Source organism: Megascapheus bottae, chromosome 25 (genome assembly GCF_031878675.1).
Source record: "Megascapheus bottae isolate mThoBot1 chromosome 25, mThoBot2.hap1, whole genome shotgun sequence".
In the NCBI taxonomy this organism is placed as follows: domain Eukaryota; kingdom Metazoa; phylum Chordata; class Mammalia; order Rodentia; family Geomyidae; genus Megascapheus; species Megascapheus bottae.
In genome coordinates, this window is record NC_143533.1 from 16,419,405 (window position 1) to 16,438,128 (window position 18,724).

Sequence of the window (18,724 nt, forward strand, 5' to 3'; positions counted from 1 at the left end):
TCTATTCTTGGCAAATTGAGAGGCCTGGAAGGCTAGATGTGCTATGGAAGGCAGCTAGAGAAAACTGTGGAGTTCTATGAAGTAGTATGGCAGGAGGAAATAGGGCATTTTTTTCCCTTGTTGTTGTTCAAAGAGTAGCAAGTATTTAAGCAAATTTAAGATTTTGAAAGACTTTTCTAACTATAATCCTAGCTCCCTAAGGAGGTTGAGATCTGAGGATTGAAGTTCAAAACCAGTCAGGGCAGGAAAGTCTAAGAGACTCATCTCCAGTCAACCAACAGAAAGCCACAAGCAGAGCTGTGGCTCAAGAGTCTCAAGGACTTTTCTGTCTGGGCTGGCTTCAAACCGAGATCCTTGTATCTCAATATCCTGGTTAGTTTAGGATTATAGGCAGGAGCCACCAGAGCCTGGCTTCACATATGGTTTGTATATACTAGTCCTAAAAAAGACTGCCCAAGTGAAAGGTGATAAGCTTATAAAATGAAATAAACTTAACATTTAATTTATGTCTTATGTGAATATTTACTTTTCTAACTCCATTTTTTTTGCTTTGCTTGAGAGAGAAATTTTTAGAAGCATGTCACCTAAGTCAAAAAGCAGATGTATGCCATTTAAAATTTTAACTTAGCAGACTGTTACAGTCTCTGTATTCTGTAGCAGATGTTTTTCAAGTTAGATAACAGCCATCAAAAACTAGAACCAAGTTTTACTTCCTCTGGTTTCTAAAAATGGCATTTAAATAAGATGGGTATTATTCTGTTATAAGCAGTTGGACTTGAGAAACTTATAGTTTCTCAAACTTATAGTTTGAAACTTATAGTTTCTAAAGAGACCCTGAACATCAAAGCAACACTTCCAGAAAAATATTTGTCTTAACTCTGTCATATATTCTACCAGTTCAGCCATACTTTCAACTTTTTTTTTTTTGGCCAGTCCTGGGGAATGAACTCAGGGCCTGTCCTTGGGCTCTTCCTCAGGGCTAGTGCTCTACCACTTGAGCCACCCCACTTCCGGCTTTTCTATGTATGTGGTACCAAGGAATCGAACTCAAGTCTCTGTACATGCTAGGCAAGTACTCTAACCACTAGGCAAAACTCCTGGCCCACTTTCAACTTTTTGTTGGTTAATTGGAGGTAAGAGTCTCACAGACTTTTCTGGGTTGACTTTGAACAAAGATCCTCCGATCTTTGGGATTATTTTTTCCCTTCCCCTCTCCTCTTCTTTTGCCAGTCCTGGGGCTTTGAACTCTGGGCCCTGACCTTGTTTTGCTCAAAGCAAATGCTCTACCATTTTAGCCACAATGCTACTTTGGGCCTTCCCCCCCCCCCCCCTTTGAGTAGTTTATTGAAAATAAGAGTCTCTAGGAGTTTCCTGCACTGGGCTGGCTTCAAACTCTGATCCTCATATCTCAGCCTCCTGAGTAGCTAGGATTAAAGCATGAGCCACCAGTGCCCAGCTTCTTAAAAGAATCTGTTTTTTTAAAAAGTATGTTTTATTCTGTACTTTCTCTGCACAAACTTTGTAAATGTCTTGTTATAAATAACACTTCTAAAGTCTTATTTTCCCCTTGTTTCTTAGTCAATTGGAAATGCTAAAACAACCAGAAATGACAATAGCAGCCGTTTTGGGAAATATATTGAGATTGGCTTTGATAAGCGATATCGAATCATTGGTGCCAACATGAGAACTTACCTTTTAGAGAAATCCAGAGTGGTGTTCCAGGTAAGCAGGTATATACTTACGTACATGGATTTGTTTACACTGCTGTGTGATTGCCAGGTATTGGCTTGGTATTGTGTAATGTATTTGTCCAAATTATTACAAACCATACTTTCGACAGAAGCATGAGAAATGCGAGCTTGTCAGAGGATGGTAATAATGGTCTTTGGGAGTGGTCACTGATTGAGATTTAATAATCTTGACTTTTTCTTATACATTTGTTTTTCTTTTTCCAGTCCTGGGGCTTGAACTCAGGGCCTGAGCACTGTCCTTGGCTTTCTCAAGGCTAGAGCTCTACCTTGAGCCACAGCACCACTTCTGGCTTTTTTCGATGTATGTGGTATCAAGGAATGGAACCCTGGTCTTCGAGCCTGCTAGGCAAGCACTCTACCGCTAGGCCAAACTCCTGGCCCTCTTAGTCATTCTTGTTGGAAAGCCTAATTAAGAAGAGACACTATTACTTTAGTTTTGTTTCTCACATTTTCCAGTTGGTAGGAAAGATGGTGTTGGTCTATTCCTTCACCGAATTACAGCTGGAGCTCAACTCAAGAAAAAAACCAAACTCTTTCTGTCTTCTTTCTTCTCTTCTCTTAGAGCGTGGTGTTGTTTAGATACAGTTAAAAATCTTCATAACCAGTGCCAGGAGTTTGGCCTAGTGGTAGAGTGCTTGCCTAGCACTTGACCTGGGTTCAATTCCTTGGTACCACATACATAGAAAAAAAAGCCAGAAGTGGTGTTGAGGCTCAAGTGGTAGAGCTCTAGCCTTGAGAAAAGCTCAGGCCCTGAGCTCAAGCCCAAGACTGGCAAAAAAAAAAAAATCTTCATAACCCATGTGTGAATGTGTATCAGAAGACAGTTTGATAGATCTGTGCCCTTTGCATTCACATGTATGTTTGTATTATATTATTCTAAGGGTATTGTAGGCCACGCTGGCCTCAAATTCCATCCTCCTGTCTCAGCTTCTGAAATGCTGGGATCATGCTAGGTTATACATCGTCAGACCTGCCTTCTTGATATTTTCTGATCCTCAAGTTTGCAAAACAGGAGGCATATATTCACCTATAGCCCACTAGGAAGTATGATTGATGTGTGGGAAACGTCTAGTATACGACTCCTCACAGCCTGGTACGGGCCCCAGGCTGTGAGATCAGAAGATGTAGTAGTTCCTTAATGAGGCTTCTGTTGCCAACTTTGTGAGGTTCTTGAAAGTATTTGGGGCATGTCAAGAAGCGTACATTAGCAGTCTTATCTACCCATCCTGGCTTTAGCCTTGGGGTTTTGCCTGATTTGTGAGCTCCTAAAATGTGATAAGTGATTTGAATAGTTCCTGTCCACCAGTGTTGTAATATCCAGCCGCCTGCAAAGCAGTGTTATTCCACTCACACATGCCTCCATAAGACTTTTGGAAAACTTAGTAGTCAGAAGAGAGTGAAACATAGGTACATCTACAAGAAGACCAAGTCCAAGATTTGATTGCCAACTAACGGTGAAGTTGATAGGAAAACTGTTCCTTGGTTGGAATGTTGCTTAACACCAAATGATAAGACCTAATCCTTATTGTCTTATCAAGAGGTACGGCAGTGATTTCCATTGCTCCCCAGTTCCAGGGGTAGAGAATACTGAGAATGCTCGGTATGTCAGAATGAGTCACGCAGCCAGTAAAAAGCAGACTGATGTGATCCTTCCTGTACAAAGGAACAGACCCACTTGCTTTTCTAGTTGGGCATGTTCAGCCACTGGTCTCTTCCCTACTCAGTGTTGGAGTTGTCAGTATGTTGCTAATTTGATCAGTGACTTCTCTCCTCATGATAGATTTTCTATATCATACATCAGTGCTCTGTAATCATAAAAAAATCTCACCTTGACTTTATTAATACTAATAGTTATACATATGGATATACTGCAAATCAACAGATGTGCTGATTTTATATATATATATAGTTCAATTTTGTATGTAGCATTATTACTGTAATTGTAATTATAGGGATATATGTGAGGCAAAGACTTTCAAGAAACATTTTTGAATGACCCTTAGAATTATAAATGTTTTTTTTAATTTGGAGAATAGTTAGTGATTTAAAAAATACAAAAACTGAAAGGACACAAAAGACAGAGCACAAATTTCAAACTACAGCAGAGAGTTGACTCTATGGCAAAGATTGGATAATCTTTTTTTTCAGCCAAGTGTTTGGACACACAGAAAATTGCAAAATGTCATGAGAAAATAATGTTGAATATTGCAAAAAAATTAGCCTCCCTAATGTACTTATATCTTATGACTATGGTTAATATTAAAAATATGTTTTATGGGCCGGGAGTTTGGCCTAGTGGTTAAAGTGTTTGCCTAGCATGCATGAAGACCCGGGTTCGATTCCTCGGTACCACATACATAGAAAAAAGCTGGAAGTGGTGCTGAGGCTGAAGTGGTAGAGCTCTAGCCTTGAGAAAGTCCAAGGACAGTGCTCAGGCCCTGAGCCCAAGCCCAGGACTGGCAAAAATAAAATAAAATTAAAAATTAAAAAAAAATATATATGTTTTACAATGGAATCTTCTGAGGTTTAGATTTAAATGCTATAATTAAAAATTCTTCCTCCTCCAAAGGCAGAAGAAGAGAGAAACTACCATATCTTCTATCAGCTCTGTGCTTCAGCAAAGTTACCCGAATTTAAAACACTACGATTAGGTATGCTGCAACATTAGTCTTATGTTGGTATTGCTCCCCATTAATTTCTGAGGGTCCCAGACTCACTTGTTAAATATAGTATTACTTCATACTGAAATATTTGAGTAAAGTGATTTTTTTTAAAGTCTGCAAATGACTTATGACTAACTCATAGGCCTGGGGAAGGAGGGAGGGGCTCTGTGTACCTAGAGCAGGGATGGCCTTAAGGTCATGCTTGTTTATGACGAGTGAAGAATATGTAGGGTTCATATTCTAGTCTGAAAAATTTTGCATACATTTAAAATCTTCCTTGAACAAAGAATTTGAAGAAATTGTTCTAGCATGTAGCTGATAATTAAACTTGTAGAAAAGTACTGCTCATCTCATCAATTAAGATATTTGTATTTACATTTTATCCCATTATGTACTTTTGGAAATTTGTGTTACAGTATAATTGAAAACACAGGAAGCACTCCAGACTGCACAACCTGCACACATCGTAGTTTCTGACTATAAACTTTCATCTCTCCTTCATTGCAGGAGATGCAAATAACTTCCATTACACAAAGCAAGGAGGTAGTCCTGTGATTGAAGGAGTGGATGATGCAAAGGAGATGGCCCACACCAGGCAGGCCTGCACTCTGCTGGGTAATGTCATTTCACTTTTCCGTGGTCCTGCGGCTTGAACTCAGGGCTTTTTGATTACTCAGCTTGCTTATTAGGCTAAGCATTCTACCACTTGAGCCAATCTCTACTTCCAGCCTTTTTTGTTGTTGTTGCTTTTTTTGCCAGTCCTGGGCTTGAGCTCAGGGCTTATACACTGTCCTTGGACTTTCTCAAGGCTAGATCAAACCTGAGACTTTGTGCACTCTACTACTAGGCCAAATTCCCCGCCCCTACTTCCAGCTTTTTGCTGGTTAATAAGAATCTCATGGATTTGTCTGCCTCAGCTGGCTTGCAACTTCAGTCCTCAGATCAGCCTCCTGAGTAGCTAGGATTACATGTGTGAGCAGTGAATATTTCAGCAAGTTAATATACCTGATGGAATACATTCAGACAAATTGGCACAAATTTCCTTTGGGGTGATTGAACTGTTAAAATATTAGATTTTTGTAATGGTTACATAATTTTTTAACTCTTCCAAAGACCATTGAGCACTTAATTTTGTGCCATGCAAATTATCTCTCTAGAAAGCTGTTTAAAAACCATACTCACAAACTAAAGCATTAGGGAGGGGGTCAACGTATTTTTTTTGTTTACATTTTTATAAAAAGCTAAATGAGAGCCGGGAATTTAGCCTAGTGGTAGAGTGCTTGCCTAACATGCACGAGGACCCAGGTTCGATTCCTTGGTACCACATGCATAGAAAAAAGCCAGAAGTGGTGCTGTGGCTCAAGTGGTAGAGCTGTAGCCTTGAGAAAGCCCACGGACAGTGCTCAGGCCCTAAGTTCATGGCCCAGGACTGGCAAAAAAAAAGCTAAATGAAATAGGTTCCTATACAAGCTCACATTTTGGAGATGTTTGGCTGGTTGGTTTTGGGGGTCTTTTTTAGAAATGTGACTGAACTAGTATAGTGATTGAACATTATATTAGTCCTGTGGTTGTTTTTTTTTTTTTTTTTTTTTGGCCAGTCCTGGGCTGGAGCTCAGGGCCTGAGCACTGTCCTTGGACTTTCTCAAGGCTAGAGCTCTACCACTTGAGCCTCAGCACCACTTCTGGCTTTTTTCTATGTATGTGGTACCGAGGAATCGAACCCGGGTCTTCATGCATGCTAGGCAAGCACTTTAACCACTAGGCCAAACTCCCGGCCCAGTCCTGTGGTTTTGAAATGGCCCAGATATTATTATTTTTTGGAACTGTAGTTTTTACAATTTGCAAAGGTAAGTTATTATTTTTTAAAGAACTATCTTAAAAAAGATAAAAAATCATGTCTTTTGTTTCTTAAAAAAAAAACCCTTAAATGAGTTAATTTAAATGAAAAGTATTGCTCCAAGTGTGGTTCCGGATCACTGTGGAGGTTGTTAAAAATGTACAATCTTTTGATCTTCTAGGCCCACTGATCCTAAATCTGTCTTTTAACAAGATCTGTTAATGATTTATGTGCATATTAAAGATTATAAAACTGGCATTTTACTTTTAGGGCTAAATTATGAATTAGGTAAAGCCATAATATAAGAGTTCTCAAAAAACATTCATTATAAGGTCAATTCTCAATTTCCCTGCATAGGACTACATATTTGGAAATAATTGTAGTACCACTTTTTAACTGTTATTACATTTTTATATTCTAGTAATTATTTCCTTTACTGACATATGAAACCAGATCAAATACTCACCAGAATCTGTCCAGCTTTCCCATCCTACCTTATTCTTCAGGTCCTCTTCCAGAGCTGTATTTGGACACTCATCCGTCAGGCCAGCATAGAAAGCCAGACTGAACCTTTCAGATCATAGGATCTCAGCGATTTATACTTGGAAATAATTGCATCAGCTAGCTTAAAACAGCTTACTGAGCTACAGCTCACATGTGGAGTAGAAATTTAAAAAAAAATTAATGAAATATTTAAATTTCAAGTGTGCCTATACTGTTTATTCCTACTTACCATGGGTACCAAAGTGTGTTAGGTGTGCTGTTGTCTTACCTTATATTGACATACATCCTTTGAAGAAGCTACTTATCACCGAGAACACGGAAGCAGTGGCTGGTGCAGCACCTGTCCTGTGAGATGCCCAAGGGCCTATGGTGTTAATCCAGTAAAAGGGAAGTGTTGTTACCTGTGATTCTCTGCTTACAGCATCTGACAGTGTTCTAGAAGTAAACTCTTCTGCTATAATCATTTCAATACTACTCTGAAATTGATTGCTTGCCCATTTACTCTGTTTCAGGAATTAGTGAATCTTATCAAATGGGAATCTTTCGAATACTTGCTGGCATCCTTCACTTAGGCAATGTTGGATTTACATCTCGAGATTCAGACAGCTGCACAATCCCTGTAAGTTCAGAACAAGCTTAATGTTATGGTAGTTGACTGGTGGTTTTCTTTTGTTGATGCTCTTCTATTCATTCATTCATTCATTCATTCATTTAATGTGTGGTATTGGGAATTGAACCCAGGGCCTTACCTATGCTAGGCAAGTGCCCTATTACTAAGCTACATCCCCAGCTCCTAGTTTTGTTAGTTTTTTTTAGAAGCTGTGTATTTGAAGTTTTTCTGATGTTATCAGATTCTAGTTCCTGGTACGTGTCCACATGCATTTGCCTTTTCCATCTGTCCCTTTCCCCCGTCCCCCGCTGAACCAGTTTGACTTTCCTGTTGTGTGTACACACACACAAGCACACGTGTGCGTGCGCGCGCACACACACACACACACACAGATTGTGGGTCCTTTAACTTTTTCACTTAAGACTTGTGATGTGTGTGTGTGTGTGTGTGTGTGTGCGTGTGTGTGTGTGTGTGTGTGTGTGTGTGTGTGTGGTTAATTAGAGATAAGAGTCTCACAGATTTTTTTGGCCTGGGCTGTCTTCAAACCATGACCCTCAGATCTCAGATCTCAGCCTCCTGAGTAACTAGAATTACAGACATGAACCACCAATGCCTCCCTGGCTGTTAATATATTTTGGTGTGTGTGAGGGTCCCTGGTATGTCAGTCATGCATGTGTTACTCTCTCTCTCTCTTTTTTTTTTTTTTTTTTTTTGCCTGTCCTGAGCTTGAGCTCAGGGCCTGAACGCACTGTCCTTGGACTTTCTCAAGGGTAGAGCTTTACCACTTGAGCCTCAGAACCACTTCTGGCTTTTTTTTCTATGTATGTGGTACTGAGGAATCGAACCCAGGTCTTCATGCATGCTAGGCAAGCACTCTACCACTAGGCCAAACTTGGGGCCCCACATGTGTTATTCTTTATCCTCCATCCCTCTGTTGTTCCACAGCTTTCAGTAAGATTCCCTCTGCCATCTTCATACCTGGACTCAAAGTGTTTTGTTATTATTCATCTTCCATCCCATCTCCTCCAAATAGTCCTGAAGTACAATAACTTTGGGGCACAGGGATGGACTTATGCATATGAGTCCCACAAAAGACATTCTAGGGGATATGGACATATGAGTTATTTTAAAAGTCACAGCATCATACCATCTGCCCTGTGAGGGTGAGACCAGCCCCAATGTAGCCTCTGCCTGTCTGTCTGGCTCCTCCTGCATGTTTTCTAGTTAGTTTCACTTAGTTTCAGTGTCTCCCATGGATGATCTCCCTCCTACCATAGAATCTTTTTCCCAGTGGTTTCCTTGTCTTAGAAAACACCCTCATCCTTCAGTTGGATGCTGGTGGCTCACGCCTATAATCCTAGCTAGTCAGGAGGCTGAGATCTGAGGATCACAGTTTAAAGCCAGGTCAGGCACAAAAGTCTGTGAGGCTCTTATCTCCAATTAACCACCAGAAAACTGGAAGTGGCATTGTGGCTCAAAGGAGTAGGAGCACTAGCCTTGAACTGAGGCGCTCAGGGACAGTACCCACCCCAGAGTTCAAGCCCCACAACTGACCAAAAAAAGAAAAAAAAGATAAGAAAATACCCTCACCACTCCCCTACTTCAGTTGCACCTTACATTCCTTCAGATCTCAATTCTGCCTCCGCCTCCCTGGAGAGAACACATATTCTATTCAGGCAGGCTCTTTTTTCTTTGTGGCATTTTACATTTTAGGAAGCAATAATTGAATGTATTCCAATGACCCCCCCCCCCCAGTTACAATAAGCTCTAGATAGAAGAGGACTGTGTCTGTTTTTGTTCACTGATAACTAATATCATCTAGTTGGTTTTCTGATGGACCCACAGAATGTCTTATAAGAGGCATACTAATACATCTAGGAAAAATCAAGGATGATATGTTACAAAATAAGCCCTAAAAAGATTGCAAAATGCCTCTTAGATGCTCGTTTATGGATAAATATTCCATTCTCACTCATCAGGATTGAGTAATCTAAATGTTTGTTTTAACAAAGAAATTGTTGACTTGTCTCTTTTCCCTCTTTGTTACTTGGTTCAGGAAATTCTTACTTGATTGCCCTAAGAAATAACCTGTTCTCTTTCCACAGCCCAAACATGAACCTCTGAGTATTTTCTGTGACCTCATGGGCGTGGATTATGAAGAGATGTCTCACTGGCTCTGCCACCGGAAGCTGGCCACAGCCACAGAGACGTACATCAAGCCCATCTCCAAGCTGCAGGCCACAAATGCCCGGGATGCTTTGGCCAAGCACATCTATGCCAAGCTCTTCAACTGGATTGTGGATCATGTCAATCAGGCACTCCACTCTGCCGTGAAGCAGCACTCTTTTATTGGTGTGCTGGACATTTATGGGTAAGGACATGGGTTACTGGCCTATTAGAGAGTGTTGCTTCCTTTTTTCCCCCCTCTTCTTTTTCTACATTTAGAAAATAATTATTAATTAGTTGTACAAAGGATTTTCATTAAGGCATGTCCATGTATGTATACAGTACACTCAGCCCTCCACCATTCTTCCTTGTGGGCGTCCTTCTCAGACGTCTACAAGGGGGGATAAGATGGTGGCGGAGCCCAAAAGTAACACAGACTCCGGAGACCAGACTCTTGGTGCAGGTCTAACTTTATTCTACAAAAAGTGCTCGATAAATACTGATCGAGCATTGCAGCCACATCATCAAATAGGGACGACCATCAGCCAATGGTGTCCTGAGACACGCCCCACTTGCTCTAGGCGGGTGGGGCCAGGCGCCCTCTGGCTCCTGATTGCTTGTGTCACTGAGTTTGTGCTGCTGAAGGGCAGATGGCAAACAGCAGGGTTCTGAGAGCTACCCCACACTTCCTTATTTCCCCCTTCCCTGAGAACATTTCTCTCCAGAAAGTATTTAGTATCAAAGTATTTAATTTGATGGGGAGAAGGGGAGAACTCACTTCAATTCAGGCATACCTTGATGATGATAATACAATTGCTTGAGGCTAAAAAAGAAAAAAAGAGGGAAAAAAATGTTGCTGAGGGCCGGTGGTGGCTCATGTCTGAAATTCTAGCTATATTACAGACTGAGATCTGAGGATCACAGTTCAAAGCCAGACTGGGCAGAAGTCTTATGAGACTCCATTTAACCAGCAAGAAGCTGGAAGTGGAGGGATGGCTCAACTGGTAGAGTATTAGCCTTGAATAAAAAAGCCAAATGAGAGCACAAAGCCCTGAGTAAAAGCTCCACTACCAGCATGGAAAAAAGAAAAGAGTAGGCCAGGAGTTTGGCCTAGTGGTAGAGTGCTTGCCTAGCATGCATGAAGACCTGGGTTTGATTCCGCAGTACCACACACATAGAAAAAAGCCAGAAATGGTGCTGTGGCTCAGGTGATACAGCTCTAGCCTTTAGAAAGTCCAAGGACAGTGCATTAGCCCTGAGTTCAAGCCCCAGGACTGGCAAAAACAAAACAATAACAACAAAAACCAAACAATCCAGAAAAGAATAACTGCATGGTGCCTAAAATTTAACTAAAACAAAAAGTTAGCTCAACACTTGAGCTATTTAATTAAACTCATAGGTGGAAATAATTGGCTGTCAGATTCTTAGGTGGTAAATTAGTGGCAAATTATCGCTGCATTTCTAAAACCCCAATTTCATTAGCTAATTTTCCTTTTTTGAATATCCTCTTGCTGTTAAAACTGGTTATATACACTGGACTTCTCTTTGTTACCTAGTCCTTTATTCTCTGGTTTAGTTTTTCATAAGAACCCACAATATTCCTGTCTGTCTTTCCTTTTTCCATTCAATGTGTATGCACGTAAGTCATGCTATGAGTCTGTAAACTGCCTGAGTGATGGCTTTATTGTAATTCTGTATTCCTTACTTGGGGATGAATGAGCCTAAAACACTCCTAGTAGTGAGTACCTCTGTAGGATGGGGCCTTAAAATCTGTCTCTCCACTGATGTTAACCTACTGCATTACCTAGTTGATATTTGTGGCTTACGAAACTTGATCTTCATAGGAGAATAGATAAAAGTTTTATAATGTTGATGATTTCTCATTTTTCTTCCTAATGTGCACATTTTGAATATTTTTCTAAAGTTACATTTATTTTGCTGGGCACTGGTGGCTCATACCTGTAATCCGTGCTACTCAGAAGGCTGAGATGTGAAGATCAAGGTTTAAAGCCACCCCAGGCAGGAAAGCCTGTGAAACTCTTTTATATCTAATTAGCTACCAAAAAAGCCAGAAGTAGAACTCTGGTTCAAGTAGTAGAACACTACTAGTCTTGAGCACAAACGCACAGGGATAGCCCCTAGGCCCTGGGTTCAAGCCCCAGGAATGGAAAAAGGAAAAACAAGTATTTATTTCTTCTCTTTCCTTCCCATTTTATTTTTTGGTATTACAGGTTTGAAACATTTGAGATAAATAGTTTTGAGCAGTTTTGCATAAATTATGCAAATGAGAAGCTGCAGCAACAATTCAACATGGTATGATTTTTTTCTTCTTTCTTGAATATTATTCTGCTATAAATCATTCTCTCAAATTTCTAGTGTTTGTTTAAAGCCTAGTCCTTGAAGTGAACTGAATTAAAATTTGCATCAAAGGTTTAAAAAAGAATGAAACTGTTCAGGCACTAGGGATTAAAAAAAAAAATCACACACAAAAAAAATCCTCCTAGCTGCTTGTGGCCCATTCCAGGCTGGGAGAAGAAGAGAACAGATCACAGACATAAACAAGAGAAGGAATAAAAAACTACTCCAGAAGCTGAGATATCAGAATCATGATTTCAAAGCCAGACAGGGCAGACAAATGTGAGGAAGTCTTACCTTTAATTAACTAGCAAAAAAACAGAAATAGAGGCATGGTTCAAGTGGTAGAATGGTAACCGAGCAGAAAAAGCCAAGCAACAAACCGGGCATGGTGGCTCACGCCTATAATCCTAGCTCCTCTAGAGGCTGAGATCTGAGGATTCCAGTTCAAAGCCAGCCTGGGTACTAAAGAACATGAGACTCTTATCTCCAGTTAACCACTAGAAGTGGTGCTATGGCTTCAAGAGAGGATGGTAGCCTTGAGCTGAAGAGCACGGGGATAGCACCCAGGCCCAGAGTTAAAAAAAAAAAGACCAAGCAACACAGTGAGGTCCTAAGTTCAAAGCCCAGTACTGGCACACACACACAGAACAGTCACATTAGAAGAATGATTAGTAGTTATCTTCATCTAGGAATAACACCAAGAAGCAGGAAATGTATCAGGTCCTAATTCAGGGAACAGATATCTGAGCCCACAGAGCCCCTTCATGTTGTCACTTAGTAGCTCCTTATATGTAAACTTGTATGCATCTTAACCCTGTGTTAGCATGATGTACACTAAGTACCAGACCTTGACAATCCCATGCAAAATTAGGGGTTGGTTATTACAATTGATGAAATCAAGATCAGCAAGACTGTCTCAAAAAAATGGGGTGGGGGGAAACCCATCCAAAACCATAAAAGTAGCCAGGTACAGTGGCTCACTCCTATAATCCTAGCTACTCAGGATACTGAGATAGATCTGAGGATTGTGGTTCAAAGCCAGCCTGGGCACTAAAGTCTGTGAGATTCTTTATCTCTCAGCTACCAGAAAAGGAAGTGGTGCTGTGGCTCAAGGGTAGGGCAGTAGCCTTGAGGCTGAAGAGCTCAGGGACAGTGCCCAAGTGCCCAAGCCTCATGACCCAGAGAACAGCAAAAAAAAAAAAAATACATAAAAGTGGAAAGGGTGGGAGGAGGAAAATGGGGACAAAAACAGAGAGGGGGTGGCAATGTGTGAGAAACGATGTACTCTGGCGAATGTAACTGTGACCCCTCTATACATTACAATAAAAAAAATTACATACAAGTATAGCTCAGTGGTAGAACATGTATTTATCACCATCTTAGACACATGGGTAAACAAAATGTAAAAGTTCAAAGATACTGGTTTGTTAACAAGAATAATAAAAAGCAATAGAGGATATAGAAATAATACTGTGAGGATAGCAAAAGATATATAGAAGTAGATTTCATCTCATTTCCTTCCCCTTTACTCCTTCCCTCCCTCCTTCCTTCCTTCCTTCCGTCCTGCTGTCTGACTGATGACCTCCATGTTTCCTGATCCTGAGGAAGCAACCTACTCACTTTGTCATCAGAGGACTTTACCCTCCTACTCTTGTGTGTCCACACCCATGGTTTATCAGCTGTCTCTAGGAGTTCGGGGTCTTTAATGAGTTTAACAACATAGGCTTGCCTCCTAAGCTACAGAAGTGGTTTTCAGAAACCATGTGGTTGGCAGATTAATTACTTGGAGCCATTTGACCAAGGATCTCTGTCATATTGAACTCATGCCTATGTTTTTTGACAATGGACCATCCAGAATTTTTGTTACATCATGGAGTTTTCCAAACCAGATGCCTGTGTATAATGAATAAGTCCTATTTAAAGTCTAGACTAGTGCTTCTCTTGTCAATGTAAGACACTGCATATAAATGAGTGGAATTTTTAGAAAGATAGAATTCACTGTTTTGGAAGATATTGGTACCATCCATCAAGGCACCCTGGTGATATACAATACCCTATTTACCTCATTAATCAAAAGGAATAGAAGTTTGCTGATTAGCATGCTATAAATATTCATAGTGTTTTTTTGTCCTTCTAAACTAGGGCTTAGTAGAGCTGGTTAGACTGTCAAGGAGTTAAGAATGACATTACAATAAGTGGAGAATAAAGTGAGAATCAGTTCCAGGTACAGGAGGATTATGTGCAGCAGAGGTCACCTAAGCCAGGTGCTGGTGGCTCATGCCTGTAATGCTAGGTATTCAGGAGGCAGAGATCTGAGGATGCCAGCCTGGGCTTATCTCCAATTAATCACCAGAAAACTGGGAGTAGCACTGTGGCTCAAGTGGTAGAGTGCTAGCCTTGAGCTAAAGAGCTCAGGGACAGTGCCCAGGCCCAGAGTTCAAGTTCTGGCTATAGAAAATATGTGCTTTCATAGTTACATAACTAGATGTGTGACAGACCTCATCAAAGATAAGAAAGACAGGGAAAGGAAAAGCAGAAACCCTGTAAGCACAAGCAGTGTCTTTAGCATCTGTAGACTCGAGGTTGAGCACTGGCTGCCTCTGCTGAGACAGAGCAGCCTAAGCCTGACTGGATTGTTCTCCCCATCTGGACCAGCTCAGGTCTTGTTGAGCCTTTCCTTCCCATCCCTATTGCCCTGTGTCCAGAATAGGCAAGGGCTCTGTCCTCACAGCCTGTCAGCTTACCTTTATAAGATGATAACTATTTGAAATCCAGTTCCATTTGTCTGTTTTATCTATATGTTTCCAAAGGGCGCTGGCGCTTTCTCTCTCCCTCTCTCCCTCTGTGTGTGTGTGTGTGTGTGTGTGTGTGTGTGTGTGTGTGTGTGTGTGTGTATTTGATTCAGTGAGTAACTGGAGATGAGAAGCAGCCATGTGGATGATGGTTGAAATCTTTGGCAGAAATAAGCAATCGATTGGAATTGTGCTTGTAGCTCCTTTTGAAGTGTGGGATGTAGAATTCAGAAAAATGTGTTCTAGATTCCTTGACTGAGAATAAGAAAAATAGGTGTTATATAATTTAGAGGCATGTGGACTTCAGCACCATAGTCCTTTGGGAGAGTTTGTTACTCTGCAAGCTTTGCCCAGGCTGTTGAGTAATCTGGAGGGCATCCACTGTGCTTAGTTGATCTGTGTCAGCCAAGGCCATTCCTTTGTCATAGATTGTTAGCAGCCCTCTCCAAAAAAGCAGAAGTATGTGGTGTGGTTTGGAAATAGACATAATCTAATCACTAAGGGAGATCCATTTATCAGCTCTTAAAAATATTTTTTGGCCCACTGAAGGTGGTATATATCCCAGAACTTGGGAAGGATTGTGAGTCTAAACATAGTGAGTTCCAGGACAGCTGGGGCTATACAACAGATAGATAGATAGATTGATAGATTGATCCAGCTTAGGCTATACCCACTGATATCCTATCTATAGGTACATGCATACATACTTGCATACATGCATGCATGCACACATGTACACACGTATATACATACACACATACTTATTCACCAAGAACTTTATGTATCTGAGCTTTTCTTTTTCTATTTGTAGTTTTTATGTGCTCTTTCTGTGTCAAACATACTTCTCCCACAAGAGGATTATTGCCTCAATTATATTAATGTCTTAGCATTTTAATGAAAAATGTTTCTTGACTCCAGAAATGGAAGATTTGGTCCAATAATGCCTACTTTCATTTTCTTTGTTGTGCTAGCATGTCTTCAAACTGGAACAAGAAGAGTATATGAAAGAACAAATCCCATGGACACTCATAGATTTTTATGATAATCAGCCGTGTATTAATCTAATAGAATCAAAGCTGGGGATTCTAGACCTGCTGGATGAGGAATGCAAGGTAAGATGACTTTCGGGGGTACCTGGACTGTAAGGAGAGCGAGCTAAGGTCAGAAAATAATGGGTTCAAGCAGAGAGTCGTTGGTGTACCACAACATGTACCATCATGTGCCACATGAAATGTCATTGTGGCAACATGTAACTGTCACCCTTTCATTCTGAAAGGACACTGTACCCCAAGGGTTTTAGTTACAAGCAAAAGTGGGATACTTTCCCTTCTTGTTTCAGGTAATGATGTTATATGATAGTTCATATGAAATACGTTACTTGCTACTAGTTTTTTTATCCCTTTGGTTTTTAGTTTGCTTATATTTAATGCATTCTTTTTAGGGACAGAATTTAGTAAAAGAAATGGAAGACAGCTAGGCACTGGTGACAATCATCTCAGCTACTAAAGAGATTGAGATTTGAGGATCCTGGTTTATAGCTAGCCTAGGCAGAAAAGTCTGTGAGACCCTTTATCTTCAATTAACCAGCACGATGCTAGACATGTAGTTGTGTTTCAAGTGACAGCACACCAGCCTTGAGCATAAAAGCTAAAGAACAGCATCTAAGCCCTGAGTTCATGCCAGGTATAAGACAGACAGGCAAATAAACAGGCAGAAACAGACTGACAGAGAAACAAATGGACAAACAAACAGATGTGCAGATAGAATTTGGAAACCTTTAGGTAAAAGCCAAAAGTAGTCTCTTGACAGTCAGTGCAACAAAAGAGTCTCAGTATTCAGCTTATTTTCTTCTTTCCTTCTTTTTCTTCTCCATGTAGATGCCCAAAGGTACAGATGACACTTGGGCCCAGAAATTGTACAACACACACTTGAACAAATGTGCACTTTTTGAAAAGCCCCGTCTGTCAAACAAAGCTTTCATCATTCAACATTTTGCTGACAAAGTAAGGAAGCTATATCTGTTTTATTTTGTAATTCCTAAGGAGAGGGAAAATTTAATAGTGAAGAAAGACTATTTTCTTCCTTATACTTGATTTCTTTAAAATCTTGTAGAAAAGCAATTGTTTTTCTTTAATTGAAATTGAATTATATGCACAATAAATGTGAAATACAATCTTTTATCTGCAATTTTGAGATCTAGGAAATTCTGAAAGCTAAGTCTTTCCATAGCTTACTTAGCAGCTCAACTAGATCACTGAAATGAACATGAGATTATTTACTGTCTTTATTCCAGTTATGGTGGATATTTGCATGTCTCCATGTAGAAATATTATTATACTATAGATGGATATTATATATTTTATAGATTGATGCCTTAGACTATTCTTGAGTTATTAAAACAGTATGTATACGTAACTGCACATCTAATAAATATGTGAAGAATTCTGAATTCTAAACCATAGCTATTTCTTCAGGTTTCAGAATAGAGTTCATGGATCTGTGTTGTCTTCTGTGATCAATTCAGAGCATGGTGACATACTGTTTCACAAATTTTGTAATTTGCTCAGCAAATCCGGAGATGGACTTACACACAAGCTATCTATATGTGTGTGCATGTGAATAAATGTGTTTGTGTATGTGTATACACGTGTATGTACACATACACCTTTAGAATCAACACATTTGTTACCAGGAACTGTACTGGTTTCTTAAAAAAAGATGATGATGAGAGCTGGTCATATAGCCTAAGCATTGCCGATGATGAAAATATATATTCAAAACTCCTGTTACTTAAAGGTAATTTCCCATGTGTTTTTAGGTTGAATACCAGTGTGAAGGCTTTCTTGAAAAGAACAAAGACACCGTTTTTGAAGAACAAATTAAAGTTCTTAAATCAAGCAAGGTAATCATGGATAGGCATACTCTAATCAGGATATATTCAAGAAAACTCTTAATTGGTTCTTTGGGCATTTACTTTGTGTCTGTTTGCTGGGGTGGGGGTGGAAAGGAGTGGATGCTGGGACTTATATTAAAAATACAATTTCCTCTTGCTGTCCCTGGCTCAGTTTAAGATGCTACCAGAACTCTTTCAAGATGACGAAAAGGCCATCAGCCCAACCTCAGCCACCTCTTCAGGGCGCACACCGCTCAGCCGCACTCCGGTAAAGCCCACCAAAGGCAGACCAGGCCAGATGGCCAAAGAGCACAAGAAAACAGTGGGGCACCAGGTAAGCTCAGGAAGCTACTGCTGCCACGCTCCCTTCCTCCCAGATGGGATGCAAGAGTGAGAAAGCACTTCTATTACACACACCATCCTTTCCCAGAATAATATTCTCCATCTCAATATCACGCACATGCACACACACACAAAACTCTGGTCTGTCTGTCTGTCTGTCTGTCTGTCTGTCTGAATTAAATGGTAAAGTTTAGGCAATTTTTTGTTCTTGTTTGTTGGTTGTGGGGCTTGAACTCTGGGCCTTGGCGTTGTCCCTGAGCTCTTCAGCTCAAGGCTATCACCTACCCCTAGAGCCTCAGCACCACTTCCGGTTTTCTAGTGGTTAATTGGAAATAAGAGTCTCACGGTCTTTAATGCCCAGGCTGGCTTTGAACCTGAATCCTCAGATCTCAGTCTCCTGAGTAGGTAGGATTACAGGCATGAGCCACGGCATCTAGCTTGTGTAGTAGCAGCTTCCCTTTTGAAGGTAGGTCACCTTCAGAGTTAGTAAAGGTCATATTCATTGATGCCATAGGAAGAGAATTCTAAATTGCTTTGACTTGATGGCCCTCGTCACCCTTTCTCTCACAGTTCCGAAACTCCCTTCACCTGCTAATGGAGACCCTCAACGCCACCACCCCTCACTACGTGCGCTGCATCAAGCCCAATGACTTCAAGTTCCCCTTCACGTAAGCATTTCTCAGCCACAGAACAAAAAGTTGCCACATAGTGTAACATTTGCCAAACTCAAGGAGAAAAATAATTCAAGTAAATCTTTATTCTGTTTGGATTATTGCTTCAGTTTCTGAATACCTTTTCTAGTTTATCT

The 18,724-nt window shown here is 40.5% G+C and overlaps 1 protein-coding gene across 4 annotated transcripts in view; it reads left to right on the plus strand.

The window, feature by feature from the left end:
- The window catches only part of Myo5a (myosin VA), a 110,350-nt gene that overhangs the window by 36,955 nt on the left and 54,671 nt on the right, over nt 1–18,724 (plus strand). For all 4 annotated transcript variants that reach the window (XM_090358392.1, XM_090358393.1, XM_090358394.1 and 1 more), the window contains exons 6-16: nt 1,579–1,722; nt 4,321–4,402; nt 4,922–5,029; nt 7,268–7,374; nt 9,471–9,736; nt 11,763–11,844; nt 15,653–15,793; nt 16,559–16,684; nt 17,500–17,583; nt 17,747–17,908; nt 18,487–18,584. In XM_090358392.1, the coding sequence (XP_090214518.1) occupies nt 1,579–1,722; nt 4,321–4,402; nt 4,922–5,029; nt 7,268–7,374; nt 9,471–9,736; nt 11,763–11,844; nt 15,653–15,793; nt 16,559–16,684; nt 17,500–17,583; nt 17,747–17,908; nt 18,487–18,584 (1,400 nt within the window). The remainder of the gene's footprint in view (nt 1–1,578; nt 1,723–4,320; nt 4,403–4,921; nt 5,030–7,267; nt 7,375–9,470; nt 9,737–11,762; nt 11,845–15,652; nt 15,794–16,558; nt 16,685–17,499; nt 17,584–17,746; nt 17,909–18,486; nt 18,585–18,724) is intronic.